Source organism: Filicampus tigris, chromosome 3, assembly GCF_054856515.1.
Source record: "Filicampus tigris isolate MCC_2025a chromosome 3, RoL_Ftig_1.0, whole genome shotgun sequence".
Lineage (NCBI taxonomy): Eukaryota > Metazoa > Chordata > Actinopteri > Syngnathiformes > Syngnathidae > Filicampus > Filicampus tigris.
This window is the reverse complement of record NC_141219.1, coordinates 25,852,281-25,869,016: the sequence shown is the minus strand read 5'-3', so window position 1 is coordinate 25,869,016 and position 16,736 is coordinate 25,852,281. Positions and strand designations below refer to the sequence as shown.

Genomic DNA, 16,736 nt, shown 5'->3' with positions numbered 1-16,736 from the left:
AAAGAAAGCATCTGTAATTATCTGCTACACTCTATCCAGAAGCTCACTGGGTCCATCACAAAAAACAATGAAGGAATAATGCAAAGCAGCAGCTCCACTCAACAAAATCATGAGATTTGAGCTGGGAATCTGCCATGTAGTGTAAAAGTAACGTTGCTTTCAGTTGAGGGCATTTTCAGCCTGGAAATGTAGGGATGCTGAAAAGGAAATGCAGTATATATATTTTTGGGGGAGACACACACCAAAGTCGACTGATTCCATGTTAGGAACGTTACCTTTTTACAAAAACACAGACACCCCCCAAAAACGAAATCCGCATAGACCGACACCCACGGGATGCTCAGAGCAGGCTGGTGGTAAGGGGGCGAGCTGCGAGTCATTTAAACCCTTGTTAATCCGTTCCCTTTAGTGGCATAAAGCATTTGAGAGGAGATTACAAACATTCTGCCCAAAGTAAGAACATGCGAGTTCCTGATGGAGGGAAACACAAACATTTGTAAACCTACACTTTGCTGAAATACACTAAGAAGTGTGATTTCCAAAGCAGTTGGGCAAAAGATTTGATGGGGCATAATCAAAGAAAAGGGCGACTGGTTAGCACGTCCGCCTCACAGTTCAGAGCTCATGAGTTCGATCCTGGCTCCGGCCTCCCTTTGTGGAGTTTGCATTTTCTCCCCGTGCCTTCGTGGGTTTCCTCCGGGTACTCCGGTTTCCTCCCACATTCCAAAAACATGCATGGTAGGTTGATTGATCACTCTAAACTTCCCCTAGGTGTGATTGTGATGGTTTGTTTGTTTGTTTGTTTGTTTGTTTGTTTGTTTGTTTGTTTGTTTGTTTGTTTGTTTGTTTGTTTGTTTGTTTGTCTCTGTGTGCCCTGCGATTGACTGGCAACCAATTCAGGGTGTCCCCCGCCTACTGCCCGAAGACAGCTGGGATAGGCTCCAGCACGCCCACGACACTTGTGAGGAAAAGCGGTATAGAAAATGGATGGATGGATGGATGGATAATAAAAGACAAATCTACCTCAAAGCAGTTGGATAAAAAATGTTATCAGGCATAATCAAAGACAAATCTACCTTGACACAAGTATAAATTATCTTAACCCATTAAGGACTAAAGCGCCTGTCTCAACAGCTCCCCAAAACCTAAGGTCGCCTTTGGAATTACCCTTGAAAACCTGAAGATTTCCCAGAAATTCAACACTTACAAAATGATTAATATATCAGCCCCTGTAGCAGACAGAAACATAATTCCAAAAGAATTATGTTTCAGCGTAGACATGTGGCTTTCACACAGGCAGAATTTATTATTATTTACTGTTTCAATCGAAGATGTAAAAATAACATGTCAGTGCAAGAGAAGCACCATTTTAACAAAAAATTAAAAAAATCGAGTGGTAATTACCATCCTCTATTCTGTTACAAAGACGTATCGTCATTGTTTACAAACCATATCATATCACGTTCGACTGTTTCCACTGGTCGTGCACGTCGTCTATATATCACTGCCGTTACTGATCAGAGCTCCGGGCGATTGACGGAGTCCGCCATTAGCCTACCTACGGTTCGAAAAAATTCCACGACATCCTCCGCGGTCTCACTTGTATATTCTGATGCATTTCCTTGGCTAAGAGACCGAGAATTGGATTTAAAAAAGAAATGACGTATCCGCTCTCCCGGCTTTAAAGGTAGAATGACGCAACAGCACTCCCGGCTCTAGTGGTAGAAACGCGGTTATGCGCTCCCGTCCTTAATGGGTAAAACAAGCAGGAGTGGAGCCAGATAAAAAAACTGTGGGGTGGCCAGGGTGACGTATTGACTCACAAAGAGGTGTCTATAAAGCTCGGCGTACACGAGGCGCTGTTTTGGCGCCGTTGGCAGAGCTGCTTAAAGTGGAAGTCAACTCAAACATATTTATTGAAGAATGTGTTCTATGAAAGCCCACTATTGAAACAAGGCATTCTGATAAATATTGCATTTGTGGAATAAGTGTTAATCCACCCATTTTTAGCCATCTCTGGCGGTGGCCATTTTGTCACTTCTGTCGACTGAAAATGACAACACAACTACTCAGCGCTGAGGTCACGACAAATCACAGCTGACCTGTTTTCTGAAGCTGAGCCGTGACTGGTTGTTACCTGAGCAGTTGTGATGTCATTTTCAGTCAACAGAAAGTGGCAAAATGGCCACCCCCCCCGAGATGGCTAAAAAGGGGTGGATTTTGCTGCTTAACTAATATTCCACCAACGCAATATTTATCAGAATGCTTTGTTTCAACTAGTGGGCCTGCATAGAACATATTCTGGAAAAAAATATGTTTGGGTTGGTTTTACTTTTAAAGTTATATTTCAGTTTTTCTTTTTTTCATAAATTTGCAAAAAATTCAACATTTCAGTTTTTTTCTGTCAAGATGGGGTGCTGAGTGTACATTAATGAGAAATAAAAATATTTTGGGGGATTTTGGCAAATTGCTGGAATGACACAGAAAGTGAAAAATTTCAAGTGGTTTGAATACTTTCCGTACCCATTGTAAACCAAGAACTACGCATACTCCCAGTTGGGAAACACTGATGTACGTGAACTTGCATCTTTTTTGCTATGAAGAATTAAATGTAATCCCAACAAATATAACTTTTGTATATATATTTGGCAGCACAATCAGTGCACAAACATACACAAGACAGGATCGGTATACACTTGTCACGCACTGCGCGTAGGGCGTCAACTGCCTGGGCGGCATAAAAAAAAAAATCAGGCTCGTAAAAAATCATAATAGTAATAATAACACTATATAATATCCATCTATTATCCAAATTGCTTGTAAGGCATGTTAATAAATATATGTAATACAAAAATAACATCTGCTTATCTCCTGTTCGGCCCCTTTGTCGGTCTAACTTTGGTCCACCCCCACTCCCCCAACACAACCCCCCCCCCCCCCCCCATTCTCTTGTAGTTTGCTCCATTATGCTTCAACCGCAAGTTTCGCAGAAGTTTATTCTTGGATATAAGAGTCGGGGGTGGAAAAGAGGAAAAGAAAAAAAACTGTAAGATGATGCTCGTACGTCACTTGCAGGTAAGGCAATGTTTTAAATAACAATTGTTTGTTTAATTTGTAACAGCTACAATTACATGACCACAATAATCCAATAACTGTGAATAATCAGTTCATGGCAATAATGTGATTTGATGCATTGACATGCACTTCAGTAATGCGACAATCAGAAAAACCTGGTTTACATGGTTCAGTCAATAGTTTGATTTCTAAGTGCATGACGTAAAACTCTTGGTCTCAGGATAGGCTTTCCTCCACTCCAACCAAAAACCACCACAGAGCATTTATGCTTAGGGCACCAAAATGGCTAGTGCCGGCCCTGAGTTTACTTTACATACCTCTATGTACTTCAAATACAAGCAGTTTAAAATATCTTCATTACTTCTTACTGTGATGAATGTGAAAACCTCAGATGGGACTTCATGAAGGTCTGGACAGATATACAAAGGGAAGGAAAAAATTCTGCACATTTTTTGGCAAACTTGTGATTATCATGACAGGCCCACCCCAGACACGGACTCCCACTGAGGTAGCTAATATGCATCATTGTCAGTTTGTGTAGGATTACGCTTCAAGGCCTCCTTGAGTGCAACTGGGCAAGAGTTGGGGGAGGACAGGAGTTATGGAGGGGTGTGTGTGCGTGTGTGTGTGTGTTCCTTTCGGGAGGGAGGATGTGGGGTCAAGCCAATGAGAGGGCAGACTTGTGTGGATGTGTAGGTGTGGGTGTGTTTTCATGTGTTGTGGGAAAGAAGGGAGCTGACTTTATGCATCATTAAGCAGGTGGACTGGGAACACCAGGCAGAGCTGTCACTCTTAGTGGGAAGCAGACAAGACATCTGGTCCATAATACAAGAGGATACACCCACGTGTTAGGAAGAGATGTGGACAGTTTCGAGATGTCAACAAGATAATTACTCTTTATGGATGTTCTCAAACTAATTAGTCTTATGACAAAAAAAAAAACTATGCAAAACATCATCTTGGTTAGCACTCTGAGTTCTTTGAGCAAGACCACGTAGCATGCATCATTCGCACATCTGCCATTATTAGGGCATGAGCAGGAAAGTATTGAAATTGCTTCTCTTCTGACAAGTGAGACTTCTTGCAGAATCCAGAGAATAACCAAACCATTTTGTTTATCTGTAGTTGAATCTGTTTTGGGTGTAGCTTTAATCTCAGTCAGAGCTCAAGATGTGTTTAGTTGGATTAACGAGTATCAGATGCCCAATGGATGGGCAGACTTCCAAGTGCAGGAGGTACTTTCAAGCGGTACGTGTACAGTCGAGAGTTTTAGTCAAACCCACATAACGAAATTATGCTGAAGCTTCATGATGGGTGGAGATTCACATCTCCTTGAAAGATACTCTCTAAATCCAAATAATAATTCTTATGAAGACATTTTGACATTGCAGCAATCTGTAAACATCTTAATATGCAGTGTCAGTAGGTTTTGTTTTGAATGTTTTCATACTCATTTTTAAGTTAGTGTGTGAACACAAAATTTTTCAACCAGTCATTTTGAAATTGTAAATAGTAATACAGACGCTCCACAGTTAAAAAACAATACAAAACTGATTTGCACAAAACTTTGTGAAGAGTGGCACATCGGGACGGAACAGGTCATGGTTTACCGATGAACCATAAAAACATTTCACATGATTACTACTACCGTTTGAAATTAGCATGATATTTACGGCCGATTTAGACTTTGAGAGTAGTAGTCTCTCATATGTTGGATGCAACAACAGCAAACACAGAAAGAACAGACTACAGAACTACAGAAAAAGAAGACAGAAGGTCATCACACACAATTGTAATCAAGCCAAGGTTGCTGTTAGTAAGATGTTGTCTTCATTCGTCAGTCATTTTAAGTCAATTTCATGAGGCCTTGGGTGCATACAATTTAAATTTAGTTGCTAATGTTTATTTCACATATATAATTAGTACAAAGGGTGGCTGAATCTGTTACTTTTTTTATAAATATACTTTGGTGCATGTAGCTGTGATTTTAGTTATTTTAGCAATATTGTAGTGGCACACGAGCAAAGGAAGAAACTATTCCATTTTGGCACGGATCTGGAGGTTCCATTTTGGTGGTAGCAATTTGTTTTCATACTTTGAGTCTCTATGGCAGTGGTTTTCGATCTTGTTCCTGGAGGGTCGGTGTCCTGCCTGTTGTCCATCTCCCCCTGCTGCCACACACCTGATTCAAATGATCAGGTAATCAACAACATTTTGTAGAAGATGGATAATGATCCTGATCATTTGAATCAGGTGTGTGGCTGCAGGGGGAGATGGAAAACAGGCAGGACAGAGGCCCTCGAGGACCGGAGTTCGACACCCCTTACTAATCTTTCATGGTACCGCCTGCCTAGTCATCATCTCCCATGAACCATGTAGTCAGTTCCTCACTGTGATGAATGTGAAAACCTCAGTCAGTCAGTTCCTAACTACATCCTGGTTCAGCTTTGATGGAGGTAGGTATTGCGCAATATTGCGTGACATTCTAGTTCAGGTAGTGGCCAAGTCCGGTCCTCAAGAGCCACAATCCAGCCTATTTTAGGTTTATTCCTACGGCAACACACCTGATTCCAATCATCAGGCTCATTATCAGGCTTTCGCATATCTTGCTGATGAGCTGATCATTTGAAACAGGTGTGTTGCCGTAGGGATAATCCTAAAACAGGATGGATTGTGGCTCTTGAGGACCGGACTTGGCCACCCCTGTTCTAGTTACAGCATAGATGGACATGATAACATTTCTTAAAAGGACGTGTCTAAATGGTGGCCTTTTGCATAGTAGTGCATGCATAGTATTGTTGATTTTAATTGACGTTTTGCACATGATAATAGGATGGGCTATACTAGCCATGTCAATTTTTCAGTTTTCCATTGCACCCAATAATTCCAGACACCAGAACATTTCATATTTGACATTGAGCAACAATTTCAATTTGAAATGTAATTAACTGCAATTGTTGTGTGTGTAGCGTTTGCTTTGATATGTATGCACATAAGGGGAGCAAAGAGGCATATTCATACTGGATTTCAGGTGCAATCAATATTTCAAGATTGGCAATCTGTCAAGGTGCCGTCTCGAGGTATTGATTGCACGTGCCACAGAGGTCAGAGAATAGGGGGACAACGACACACGTGACTTGCAGTAACATTTTTCTACTCAGACGGCTGCCATGCTCAAACTAATGGTGATGAAACTTGGTGGGCTAAGCTTCCCTGTGTGTGACCCTGGACTTCACTCCGAATAAAGATGGACATGGCACGCAAGTGAATGCATGGGATGACTACATGAGGCGCGTGCAGTGAAGGCACACCCGAGATCAGCTTCTCTTCGTTAAAGTAGCTGTCGAAGGCAATACAGTAATCCAGTTTTAATGGCCATGCCCCTTCCCCCACCCTGATGTAATGGCCACAGGCGTACCGCCGCGCTCTTCTTAAAGGGAGAAGCGTCAAAACCAAGTCACCACTATGTCCTTTGCATCCCATTTGACAGCAGTCGCATGAGCTAAGAAGTGACATCAAATCTTTTTCTCTTGTGTGACTAAGTCGGGCATAATACTCCAGGCCAGTGATTCCCAACCATGGTGCCATGGGACCATAGTGTATCGTGATACATCAGGTGTGGAAATGATCTATTTTCACTTCATTTGTAATAAAAAATATATATATATTAATTACAAACAAAGTATACCATAGTTCATCCATATCCGGCGACAACAGTTAAATGCTCTTCCATTAGATGGCAGAAGGTACAGTAAAACTGTATTCAAGGGCCATTCTACCGGATTGGTGCCATTTGTGTCCCCTGGAAATAAAATGTGTGCATGATACTATTAGATTACTTTGCCATGAAATATAATAATTTAATTTGAAATGTTTATGTTATTCTTTTACGTATCTGTATTATTCCTTATCTCAACTATAAATTACGATTATTTTCTTAAAAAAAAAAAAAGTTTATATTGACACACCTTGTTGCGTCGTTTTGTAATTGCTTGACCCAATTAGTGAATAGGTCAATTTTTGACCCAAAATTATGTTATTTTCAACCCAACTGTTTTTAGAGTGCTTAGTCCTGTTAGCCTAACATTAGCCCTGGTGAAAGAGTTGGAATATTCCAAAAGCCATATGGTCCACAGGAAGTTGCATCATTCAGATCCTCTGCAGGCAGTGCTTGACATACCAGCCACGGACTGCCAATCCGCCAAATGCGGGTGAATTTCATCTATGACAGGTGAACGCACCTCTCTGACTTGCCACTTTGGTGGGTTGTATTTCGAATTGAAATAAATGCTAAGATTGTCCGACTAGTCACGATTATGCCAATGATCAAAATCTAAATGTCTAAATCTCAAAATATCAACGTCATTGTTTATTTTTTTGTTTTTCTGTCAAAACTTGCCACTGATGCCAGTGTTGTCTCTTCTGTACTTGACACATATTGCATAGTAGTCGTAGTAGCAATCCAGGTCAGCCCTGATGTAACCAGAAAATCTGCGGCTAAATGTATCATGGCTAACCGGCGTGAACAACGGAGCCTGAATTTCACTCAAAATACCAAAGAGGAATGCAATGAAAACCCTGCGAGACAGAACTTGCTTTTCATGGCAGCACGACAGTGATGGACGAGCATCTAAAAAGCATTTGATGACTCAATTTCTGACAAACAGGGACAAACAGGGTCACCTTGGTCAGCTATTTGGCTTGCCCCATCAAGGCAATACATGGAAATTGAAAATAAGTGACAAATTGCTCATTTCTCAACCAGTTTTCATGAGGTTTCCTTTTTGTCAATGCCAAAGCATGTCCTTATACAAGAGGACAAACTATTCTTACCGATGACAGTTTATTCCCAATTCCGTTGTTGTGATTCTACATGATTGTGTATAGTTTATAGTTCCATTATAAAGTACACTAAACATTTACAGCTAAAAGTTTAAAAGGCCAGCGTATCCCATTCATATTTAATTTTCGCAAGAGGTATATGCCATAAAAATGTCAGGAGTGTTGGTACAAGATGTAAAGTTTAAGAGAGAGAACATACTATTATATATTGTTTTAGTTTGGACATTTCTTAAACACTTCATTCAGGAAGCTAATGATAGTTATATAAGAGCAATGACAAATTAAAGGCATTCTCAAACCCGGGGCAGCATGGCTCAGTGGCAGAGTGGTCGTTTCCCAACCCGGAGGTTGTGGATTCGATCCCCGGCCATTGTGATGCTGCGTCATCAGTAGGTATATGAGGTACAGTGTGAAGCGCTTTTCTACCTTTGGTACTCAAAGCGCTATTCAAATGACAGTCCATTTATTAATTGCTTGTAATAAGACGCAATATACAGTGCATATTATCGGATTAGTCAACTAATTGCAATAGTACTGAGTTACTAGTCGATTATCATAATCATTTGTGGCAGCCCTAATTTCGATCGGGAAAAAGCTTTCTCAACTTCTATTTCTGATGAACGCTGTTACTTTCAGTCCTGTGACCTAAATGAGGAATTTCGGTGAAATAAAACAATGACAAATTAAAGGAATTCTCACCGCCTACCAGACTCTTGCTCCACCCCTCACTAATATTTGAAAACGACGCTCAACGGGGGCCTTTCCTGGAGGACCATTGGGCTTGCGAGGGGGGAGAGTGTCAGGCATGGTCTGGAGTGACAGCAGCAGACGACCTAAATCGTTTCTATACTACAACAAACTATGCCAAATAAACTAACCAAATGCTATGCTAATAAATCACTGACTTGATATTTGATATGAAGATCTTCACAAATGCTACTATTCCAACTCACTACGGAGGCGCCTACGAGACTGAGTCCCTTGTATACCCCACAGTGGCAGACCAAAGCGACAACGTCAAGATTCCGGAGGTGACGTCAGGATTCCCTGCTAGTCCAATCCAAAATTCACATGCAGTGCAATTTCTAACATGAAGATGGCGACACACAGACATTTTATGCCCTAAAATCATGATTTCAACAAACCTGCGCTAAAATGTCAAAATAATAACCAGAACATATAGACAGCAGTACTACATACGCATTTGTACAGTTTATCAGCCAAAAAAAAAAGTTGATTTGGGGGTGCGAACCACTTTAAGTTGCCTGTGATGGACCAATCCACATTTTCTTCAATATGTGTATAATCAGCTTTAGAAGCGAAGAAAGATTAAATCTAGGTTTGGAGAGTGTTACAACAAGCAAATGGCACAGATTTGGTAAAATGGCCCTCAACAGAATACTTGAAGCCATTGCTTCCTGCGACTATATCAGCTTTGTGTTCAAGTCCACATTTCAAACGGAGTAAGAAATTTGTAAACAAATTGAGATGAGATCATCATTATTTCCATACTTTTGTTATGTGACTTGTTGGGAGACTTTTCCATCCATCCATTATCCAATCCACCTATCCTCACAAGGGTCGCTGGCTTCGGGCAGCAGGAGGGGTACACCCTTAACTGGTTGCCAGGCAATCACAGGGCACACAGAGACAAACATTCACACTCACAATCACACTTGGGGGCAATTTAGAGTGTCCAATTAACCTACCGTGCATATTTTTGGAATGTGGGAGGAAACCGAAGTACCTGGAGAAAACCCACGGAGGCACGGAGAGAACATGCAAACTCCACACAGGAAGGCCGGAGCCGGAAACGAACCCACGACCTCTGCAATGTGAGGCGCACGTGCTAACCAGTCGATCACCGTGTCATGCGTCGGGAGACTTTTCTTATGTAAAATAGGAGCTTTGACTGAATTACGGTCGGAAACACTGCTAGAGGCAACTGCATGCCATGCTAGTTGTGACGCTACTGTTTTTCTTTGGTTTATCCACTCAATACAACACAGAGCCAAAGTGAGATGAGTATGGGTTCAAACTAATTTCTTTGAATCACACAGGAATTAGAAATCGCCCTCAGCTATTGTTTGTATAAAAATTGCCAACTTTTTGCCGCACAGCTCTGTCATATTATTTATTTACAAAGCTCATTTACCACTTCCACCACTGTTTGTTAGAGATACAGGACATACTGGTGAACTTTATTGTATGAGCTATAACATCCGCTAAATTAGGGATGGGCAACTTGCGTAACATGAGCTATTTGCGGATTAAAAAATAATAATAATAATAATCAAAAATAAAAACGATTAGTGCCGCTGATTAGTTAGTTGTCATAACAATATTCACCACTAGATGGCAGTACCTTAATAATATTACAATGGAAGACATCGCTCATGAGCACCTCCAGACTGTACTTCTTCATCAGAGAAGAGAAAGCAGTTCCTGACTAGACGCCAGCATATGTTGACCGAACTGGAAGTTGTCACAACAACCCAGATCTCAAATGTACACAAACAGCATCCCCCCCCCTCCCCACATACATGAACCATGGACAGTTTGTGTTAAGTGCAAGAGGTGTTACTAAATGTGTGTCCTCACAAGCATGGATATATTCAATGCTTAATAGTGTTGCAAACAGAGAGGCGTCCAGGACTGCCCCTCCCTAAATGCAGAACCCGCACCGTGTGTTGAGCCTTATCCTCCGTGGTGGGTCACATTTAGCCTGAGGGGACGCATTTGCGCAAAAGCGCAGTGGATGTGGATATGCGCATCAATTGCACATAAATGCTCCCGTGAGGTGCCCAAATTAGCATCATTTGCTTATGGATAGAGAAACTCGACATCTGACTAATCAGAGTCCAAACGATACCACGAGTCGGGAGCAAGCAAGAGGTAAAAAAAATAAAATCAAAATAAAAACCAACAAGAGGAATCTCATGTTTCACTTGAAGGTGGGTATGTTGTTCAAATAGAACTTTGCAGCTAAAACCTGCTAATCATCAGGTAGGAATCACTGTATGGACTGATTATTATTATTATTATTATTATTATTATTATTATTATTATTATTATTATTATTATCATTATTATTATTATTATTATTATACTTCACTGTATCCAAATCTCTGGATTGCCGTCCACATTGCAGTAACCCTCCATGATTCAGTTGTCTCTGCTGAGTGGAGCTTTTCAAAAATGAAGCAGATCATCAATCATCATCAGTGGGAAAGAGCGCTTATTGGCTTGGCAATTCGAAGTATCAGTTATAACACTTCACAGAATTTGTCATATAATGACTTAACTGGTGACCATGCATCCAAAAATAATGCACGTGTTCCTCTGTAAAAGGCACACTGGCACGCTCACTTAAGATTTGTATATCTATTAATTTCAGTTTTGAAGTTGTTTTTATTTATTTTTTTCATTTATTTATTCATTTAATTCAGGTTTACTTTTTTTAATTACAGATGTTAACTGTTTACTGCCAATAAAGATGTGATGGGGAGAGGTGGGGTGGGGCTTGTGGGTGTAAGGCGGTCCCAAATTGCCCACATCACATGCGTGGCCGACTACATTATCTGCAAGGGGAGATCTTGCAGTTTATCACCCAATGTCACGCACGGACCCCAGCGACTCTAATTTTGTTTCCGCAACATGAAGCACAGCGTGCACTCCAACTGCCATAATTCAAATGCAAATGAGGGAAGCCGCTACTCGGCTAGGTTCCATCCAGAGCTGGGCACAGACCCTTCGTCCTTGGTTTCCGTCCTATACATTCAATCGACCCACGTGGAGAACCGACTTTACTGATACCGTGACACATGCAGGTGCCGCACTCCTGACACTCGTTCGAGTAAGGAAACAATAAAAAATAAAAGGGTGTGCTGATAAAAAATAAAAGGGTGTGGTGTACCTTGCGGTCCCACAGACGCAATGACAAGTGTCCCATATTTTTTTTATTTAACCGATGACAACGCTGTGCCAGTTGTTTTTGTTTGATATTTTGTTTGGCGGCGTGTCTGCTCGTGCGGCACCTGGACGGGCCGGGACCACGTGGGTCCATTGAATATGCAGGATGGAAACCGGGGACGGAGGGTCGCTGCCCAGCTCTGGTTCCATCCCACAACGGTGCACAATGGCACAAACGCTCCCTTATGCCCAATTCCACCTGTGCAATGTCGAGCAAAATACCAAAAGAAAGAAAATGCTCAATAGACTTGCGCTGGGAACGAAAACAGGGACCCTCGTGTCCACAAAAGTTCTATTGCTCCATAGATGTAAAATATCAACAAAAATAGGGACCCTCGTGTCCACAAAAGTTCTATTGCTCCATATATTTAAAATATAATGTAATATAATATAATATAATATTATATCATATCATATCATATCATATAGTAATATCATATAATAATTATATGCACATTCACCCCTTTGCTCTTTGTAATTATGGAGGTGAAGATAGCAATTGAAGTCCATGTCGTGAATATGGTCACCACTTTGTGGCCAAAACCTAGATGACAAATATCTGAACTAAGATCTTCAAAGGAACTAACATTCACTTATTAGTTCATCAATATCTATTAACAAAATACCATCCTCTCGTTCTCAAAAGCAATAGACAGTGGCTTTTCACCAGAGACCCCAGCTTCCCCCACATTCCCAAAACAAGCATTTTAGGTTAAATGAAGACTCGAAATTGAAGAAAATTGAAGAAAATTGAAGAAGTGTGAGTGATTCTAATTGTCCATATATCCCCTGTGATTGACTGGCAACACGTCTTGGGTGATCCAAATGAGGCCAAATGGTATACAAAATTGATAACGTTCTACACACCAAAGTTTTTAAAACTGATTCAGTTATTGGTTTGGTCATTGTTTTCCAAAGTAAAAACAGATGTTTGTCTTATTTTGATTAAGCCCTAAAGATAATCAGTCTGCTTCATTAAGATGACAGAAATCAGAGAATAATGACTCTTGAGAGGCAAAAATCGGAGGATTTGGACAATTTGGCGTCAAACAATTACTCTAAAGAATAACTTGATGATTAAAACAGTTTTCAATTTGACATTCAAATAGATGTCGATTATTCAATTAATTTCTACAAATGCAAATGTATTTTTAAAGTCGTTGCGAGAGCAATGGCTGAACACGGCAATAATCACTTCAATATTAAAGTATTTTACCACAATTTGAAGGGATTTACTTTACCATTTGAAAACAGGCACGCCATTTCTGTTTTACAGAATCAGTTGTATAGAGATGAAAAGAACAGAAGGGAGGGGTACAAGGGAACCAATTTTGCAAAGGTCCAATTGCTTGACCACAAACTAATTTCATAGGGCTGTTTGCTTTATCGTTCATCATTGAAATCTGTTACTTAAATTACAGTACTTGACAGCATAGCTGATGATGTTGATGATGAGGACGCTCATGATAGTGGTTTGATTGCATCAAGCCAGAGACATACAGTAAGACTGCAGATAAATTGATGACAAGATGTGAGAACGCGTATGTGTGCGTGCGTGCGTATGATAGCTGATGTTGTTTATGTACCATTAAAGCAGACAACTGGTCAAATGGAGTGGAAAATCCTACACACGCATAATGACTGAAGCCTTCAGCAAGAGACTCCCGCATGCACAGGAAGCTACTGAATAAGTCATTAAGAGAGTGGGGGTGCTCTTTTTTTCCCCTACAGTAAAAATCAAAGATGGAATAGGGAAAAGCATAGATGAAATGATTTTAAAGGTGAAACAGCAGGTGGGCTTTAAATGATTGTGAGAACACCTGCCTGGTATTGTGAGCTTGTGCACGTGTGAAACTAAGGCACGATCAGAACAAACATGCAAAGTAAGCCACGCACGGCTGCACTGGAAGCGCGTGCGCACGTAGACACGCTCCGGTGTGGATGTTGTTGAAGGTAAAGAATAGGACCATACAAGAGAGGGAAGCTCGGCAGCCACTTCCGTCAACAGCTGCCCGTGTTCAGCTGCAACTTTGACACCTTCCGTGACCACAATGGTTAAGAGGCTCAAATTGAAGCTATTTTTCCTCCACGCCCAAGAAGACACACGTACGCTCCCATGCACACGCACATTATAGCCTGTAGTCTACTGTCGATACACTTCCAACGCCCCCAACTCACCACAGCTGTCTCTTGGTGGGGAGGCAGTCTTTGTTGGAGGCTGTCACTCCCATGGCCATCTGCATCACCGTGATGTATTTCTGGTACTTCATCTTCGGAATCCGTCTCTCTACTTTGGAGCGCTACTTCGAGGAATCCGCGCCCCGCACAAGCGGCGCAGGTGAGCGTGCGTTCAAATGTCTCCAAAGGTCCCCCGACATCCGCCGCGCGTCCAGCGGCATCAACAGCGCCATTTCCAGAGGGAGCAGTCCCCGGGGAGTCGAAGAAAAGGTACCACGCCGCCGCCACCCTGCATGTCTGCGCGCTGCCCCTCTAATCTCATTACAGCTCAGAATAGATTGGCTAATCCATTCAATTTTAGGCAGGACGGGCTCATTGTTGTGGCTGGCCCGAGAGCGGCCACTTGTTTCTCTTTGTTCACCCTCTATTTTGTTTAGTTTGATGCTCTCGGAAAGAGTGAGGAGAGGAGAGCCGGAGAGGATGCGGCGGCGGCGGCAGCATCCATGAGTCTGTGAAGCTAGGAAGAGGAGTGCGCTCACAGAGGAAGAGGAGGAGAAGGAGGAGGGGAGCGGGGGAGATGAAATGGTTATGGAGAGCGGGTTATAACCTGCTGGCAATGAGAGAAAATCTCAGCAACGATGGACGCCTGTTTTATGTTTAAAGAGGCAGGATCAGAAGAAACAGTATGCGTGAAAAAGAGCACAGTACGTGCATTCAACATGGAAGCAAGAACAAAAACGGTTTTTTTTTTAAATCGCTGTCTAACTTATGAATGAGAAACTGAAGGAAAATAAAAAGAATATTCAAGCACAACTCTGATTTATTCCTGCACAATTTCTTAACATTCGCAGTGCTAAACCACAACCATATTGTTCATGCTGGAGGGGGCCACAATTTTTCATCAATACATTCAAGATTCATTATCCTCACCGAACAAAAAAGAACGGGTTTTTTTCAGTTTAAAGTGCTCTCTTGCATTAACTCATTCACAGCCATACAGTTTCAGACCCGCTTGTATCCGAACGTTTGAAAAAAAAAATATGAATAATTTACTGGGATTGAATGACTGGATTTATGTGAACAGACAAATAAATATGTCAATGCCAGCAAATGAGTTAAAATGACCATTCAAGCACAAAACTGCTGCACAAGAAACCAACATTAAGTGAAATTTGTACATTTATTTTCACAAAAATCAAATCACTCAAAATTGTAATATCATTGAGGTGCTATGTTTGTCCTGCATAACAATCAAAATCCACAAGACAAGTCTAGGCCTATTCACGTTGTAATATAGAGAGGGCAGTAAAGACCCTAAGTGCATCAACAAAATGTCTGCCATCTAGTGGTGATTGATGATATTACAACTTAAAACTAGTCGACCCCTGCATAGTCGCAGTTTGGGCCCCTCGGATTCACAGGTCTTTTTTTTAAAAACATTTTTTCATATTTTGAATTTTTTTAAATCTTTTATTTCCCCGGGATTCCAACACACTCACTACACAACCCATCTTCCCTTAGTTGAATGTTTATAAATGTTTTTTGGAAGAATTGTTGGGGTTTGTAATTTTGTAAACTAATGGTCAAAATGTGTGCAGCATACTTCAGTTCATACTGGTTACATTTAAGCTGTCAGTTGTTGTTGCAGATGTCAACGTATAGCAAGTAACAACCATAAATATGAAAATAGTTAAATGAATAATAATGCAGCCGTCTCAATGAAAACTAAACCATGTAATTGTAAAGGCATGAGTTTGGCTTTGTCTCTTGAACTGTATATCGGAGTATCACATTACATTGTGTATGTGGTCAGAATATGTGAACAAAACAGTCCAGTAGATATGAAATTTGTATCGACTGGTAGCATCTTTGAAATCCCCTTCTAGTATAATTGCTATATTTATACGAAGTTATATGCAGCAAATCTCATAGCATCGAGCAGACATAGTGAGATTGTTTACTGTAAACTAAACCTCAAGGAGCTAGATTAAACCAAAAAAAACCCTAATAAACAAACAAATGAGTGACGAGAGTAAAACGCATGTGTGTTCATTTTAAATTATAAAATGTTGATTAAAAAACTGAATTAAGCCTGTCTTATTTACATTTATTGATTGACAGGATTATAAACACACGCTATAACGTGGGCGTATTGTTTACCATGCCTCTCTTAACGCATACTAACAATGTGATGCTAGGTTCAGTAAGTCACCCTTCAGCACCTCGCAGAGTCTCTGTGAAGATGCAAATCAATCCAACAATTGATTCAGTGTCAAATTGAGATGCCTGGTACACATGAGTCTTAAGTGAGTTGTCAAGGGCGAAGGAATCTTTCCTGAGTCGATGAGCTCATAACAGTCGGGTTATGCACGCTTGTTTACATTTTACACATAGAATTTGAAATGTGGTTTTCGTCCATAAAGCTTGTGTTTAAATCCACCATTATCTAAGCGATACTGCACAGCATGGTGTGTGCTTTTGCTGTGAAGCTCAAATGTAAGGTGAGATGACTCCCACTGCCAGTGTATTTAAATATTTACTGAGACTCATAAACAATGTGAAGGTTGAACAAACTGCTGTGTATACACCCGGGTCCCTGCTGAGATTGCCCATGCACCCGAAAAAGTAAATGCAGATATTCAAGAATGGATAACAGTACCTGTACAATG

General features: G+C 41.0%; 1 protein-coding gene and 1 long non-coding RNA gene across 12 annotated transcripts in view; one reads left to right on the top strand and one right to left on the bottom strand.

The window, feature by feature from the left end:
• Positions 1 to 14,592, bottom strand: part of tjp1a (tight junction protein 1a) — a 132,846-nt gene extending 118,254 nt beyond the window's left edge. For 8 of the 11 annotated variants that reach the window (XM_086025030.1, XM_086025036.1, XM_086025037.1 and 5 more), the window contains exon 1: positions 14,068 to 14,592. In XM_086025030.1, the coding sequence (XP_085881156.1) occupies positions 14,068 to 14,159 (92 nt within the window). In that variant the 5' untranslated portion in view covers positions 14,160 to 14,592. The remainder of the gene's footprint in view (positions 1 to 14,067) is intronic. The other 3 variants (XM_086025035.1, XM_086025041.1, XM_086025042.1) reach the window with 1 other exon arrangement.
• LOC147150415 (uncharacterized) lies at positions 13,820 to 14,841 on the top strand. The gene is made up of 2 exons (XR_015086063.1): positions 13,820 to 14,337; positions 14,505 to 14,841. It is a non-coding gene; the product is annotated as an uncharacterized LOC147150415 (long non-coding RNA).
• The last annotated feature ends 1,895 nt before the right edge of the window (positions 14,842 to 16,736 follow it).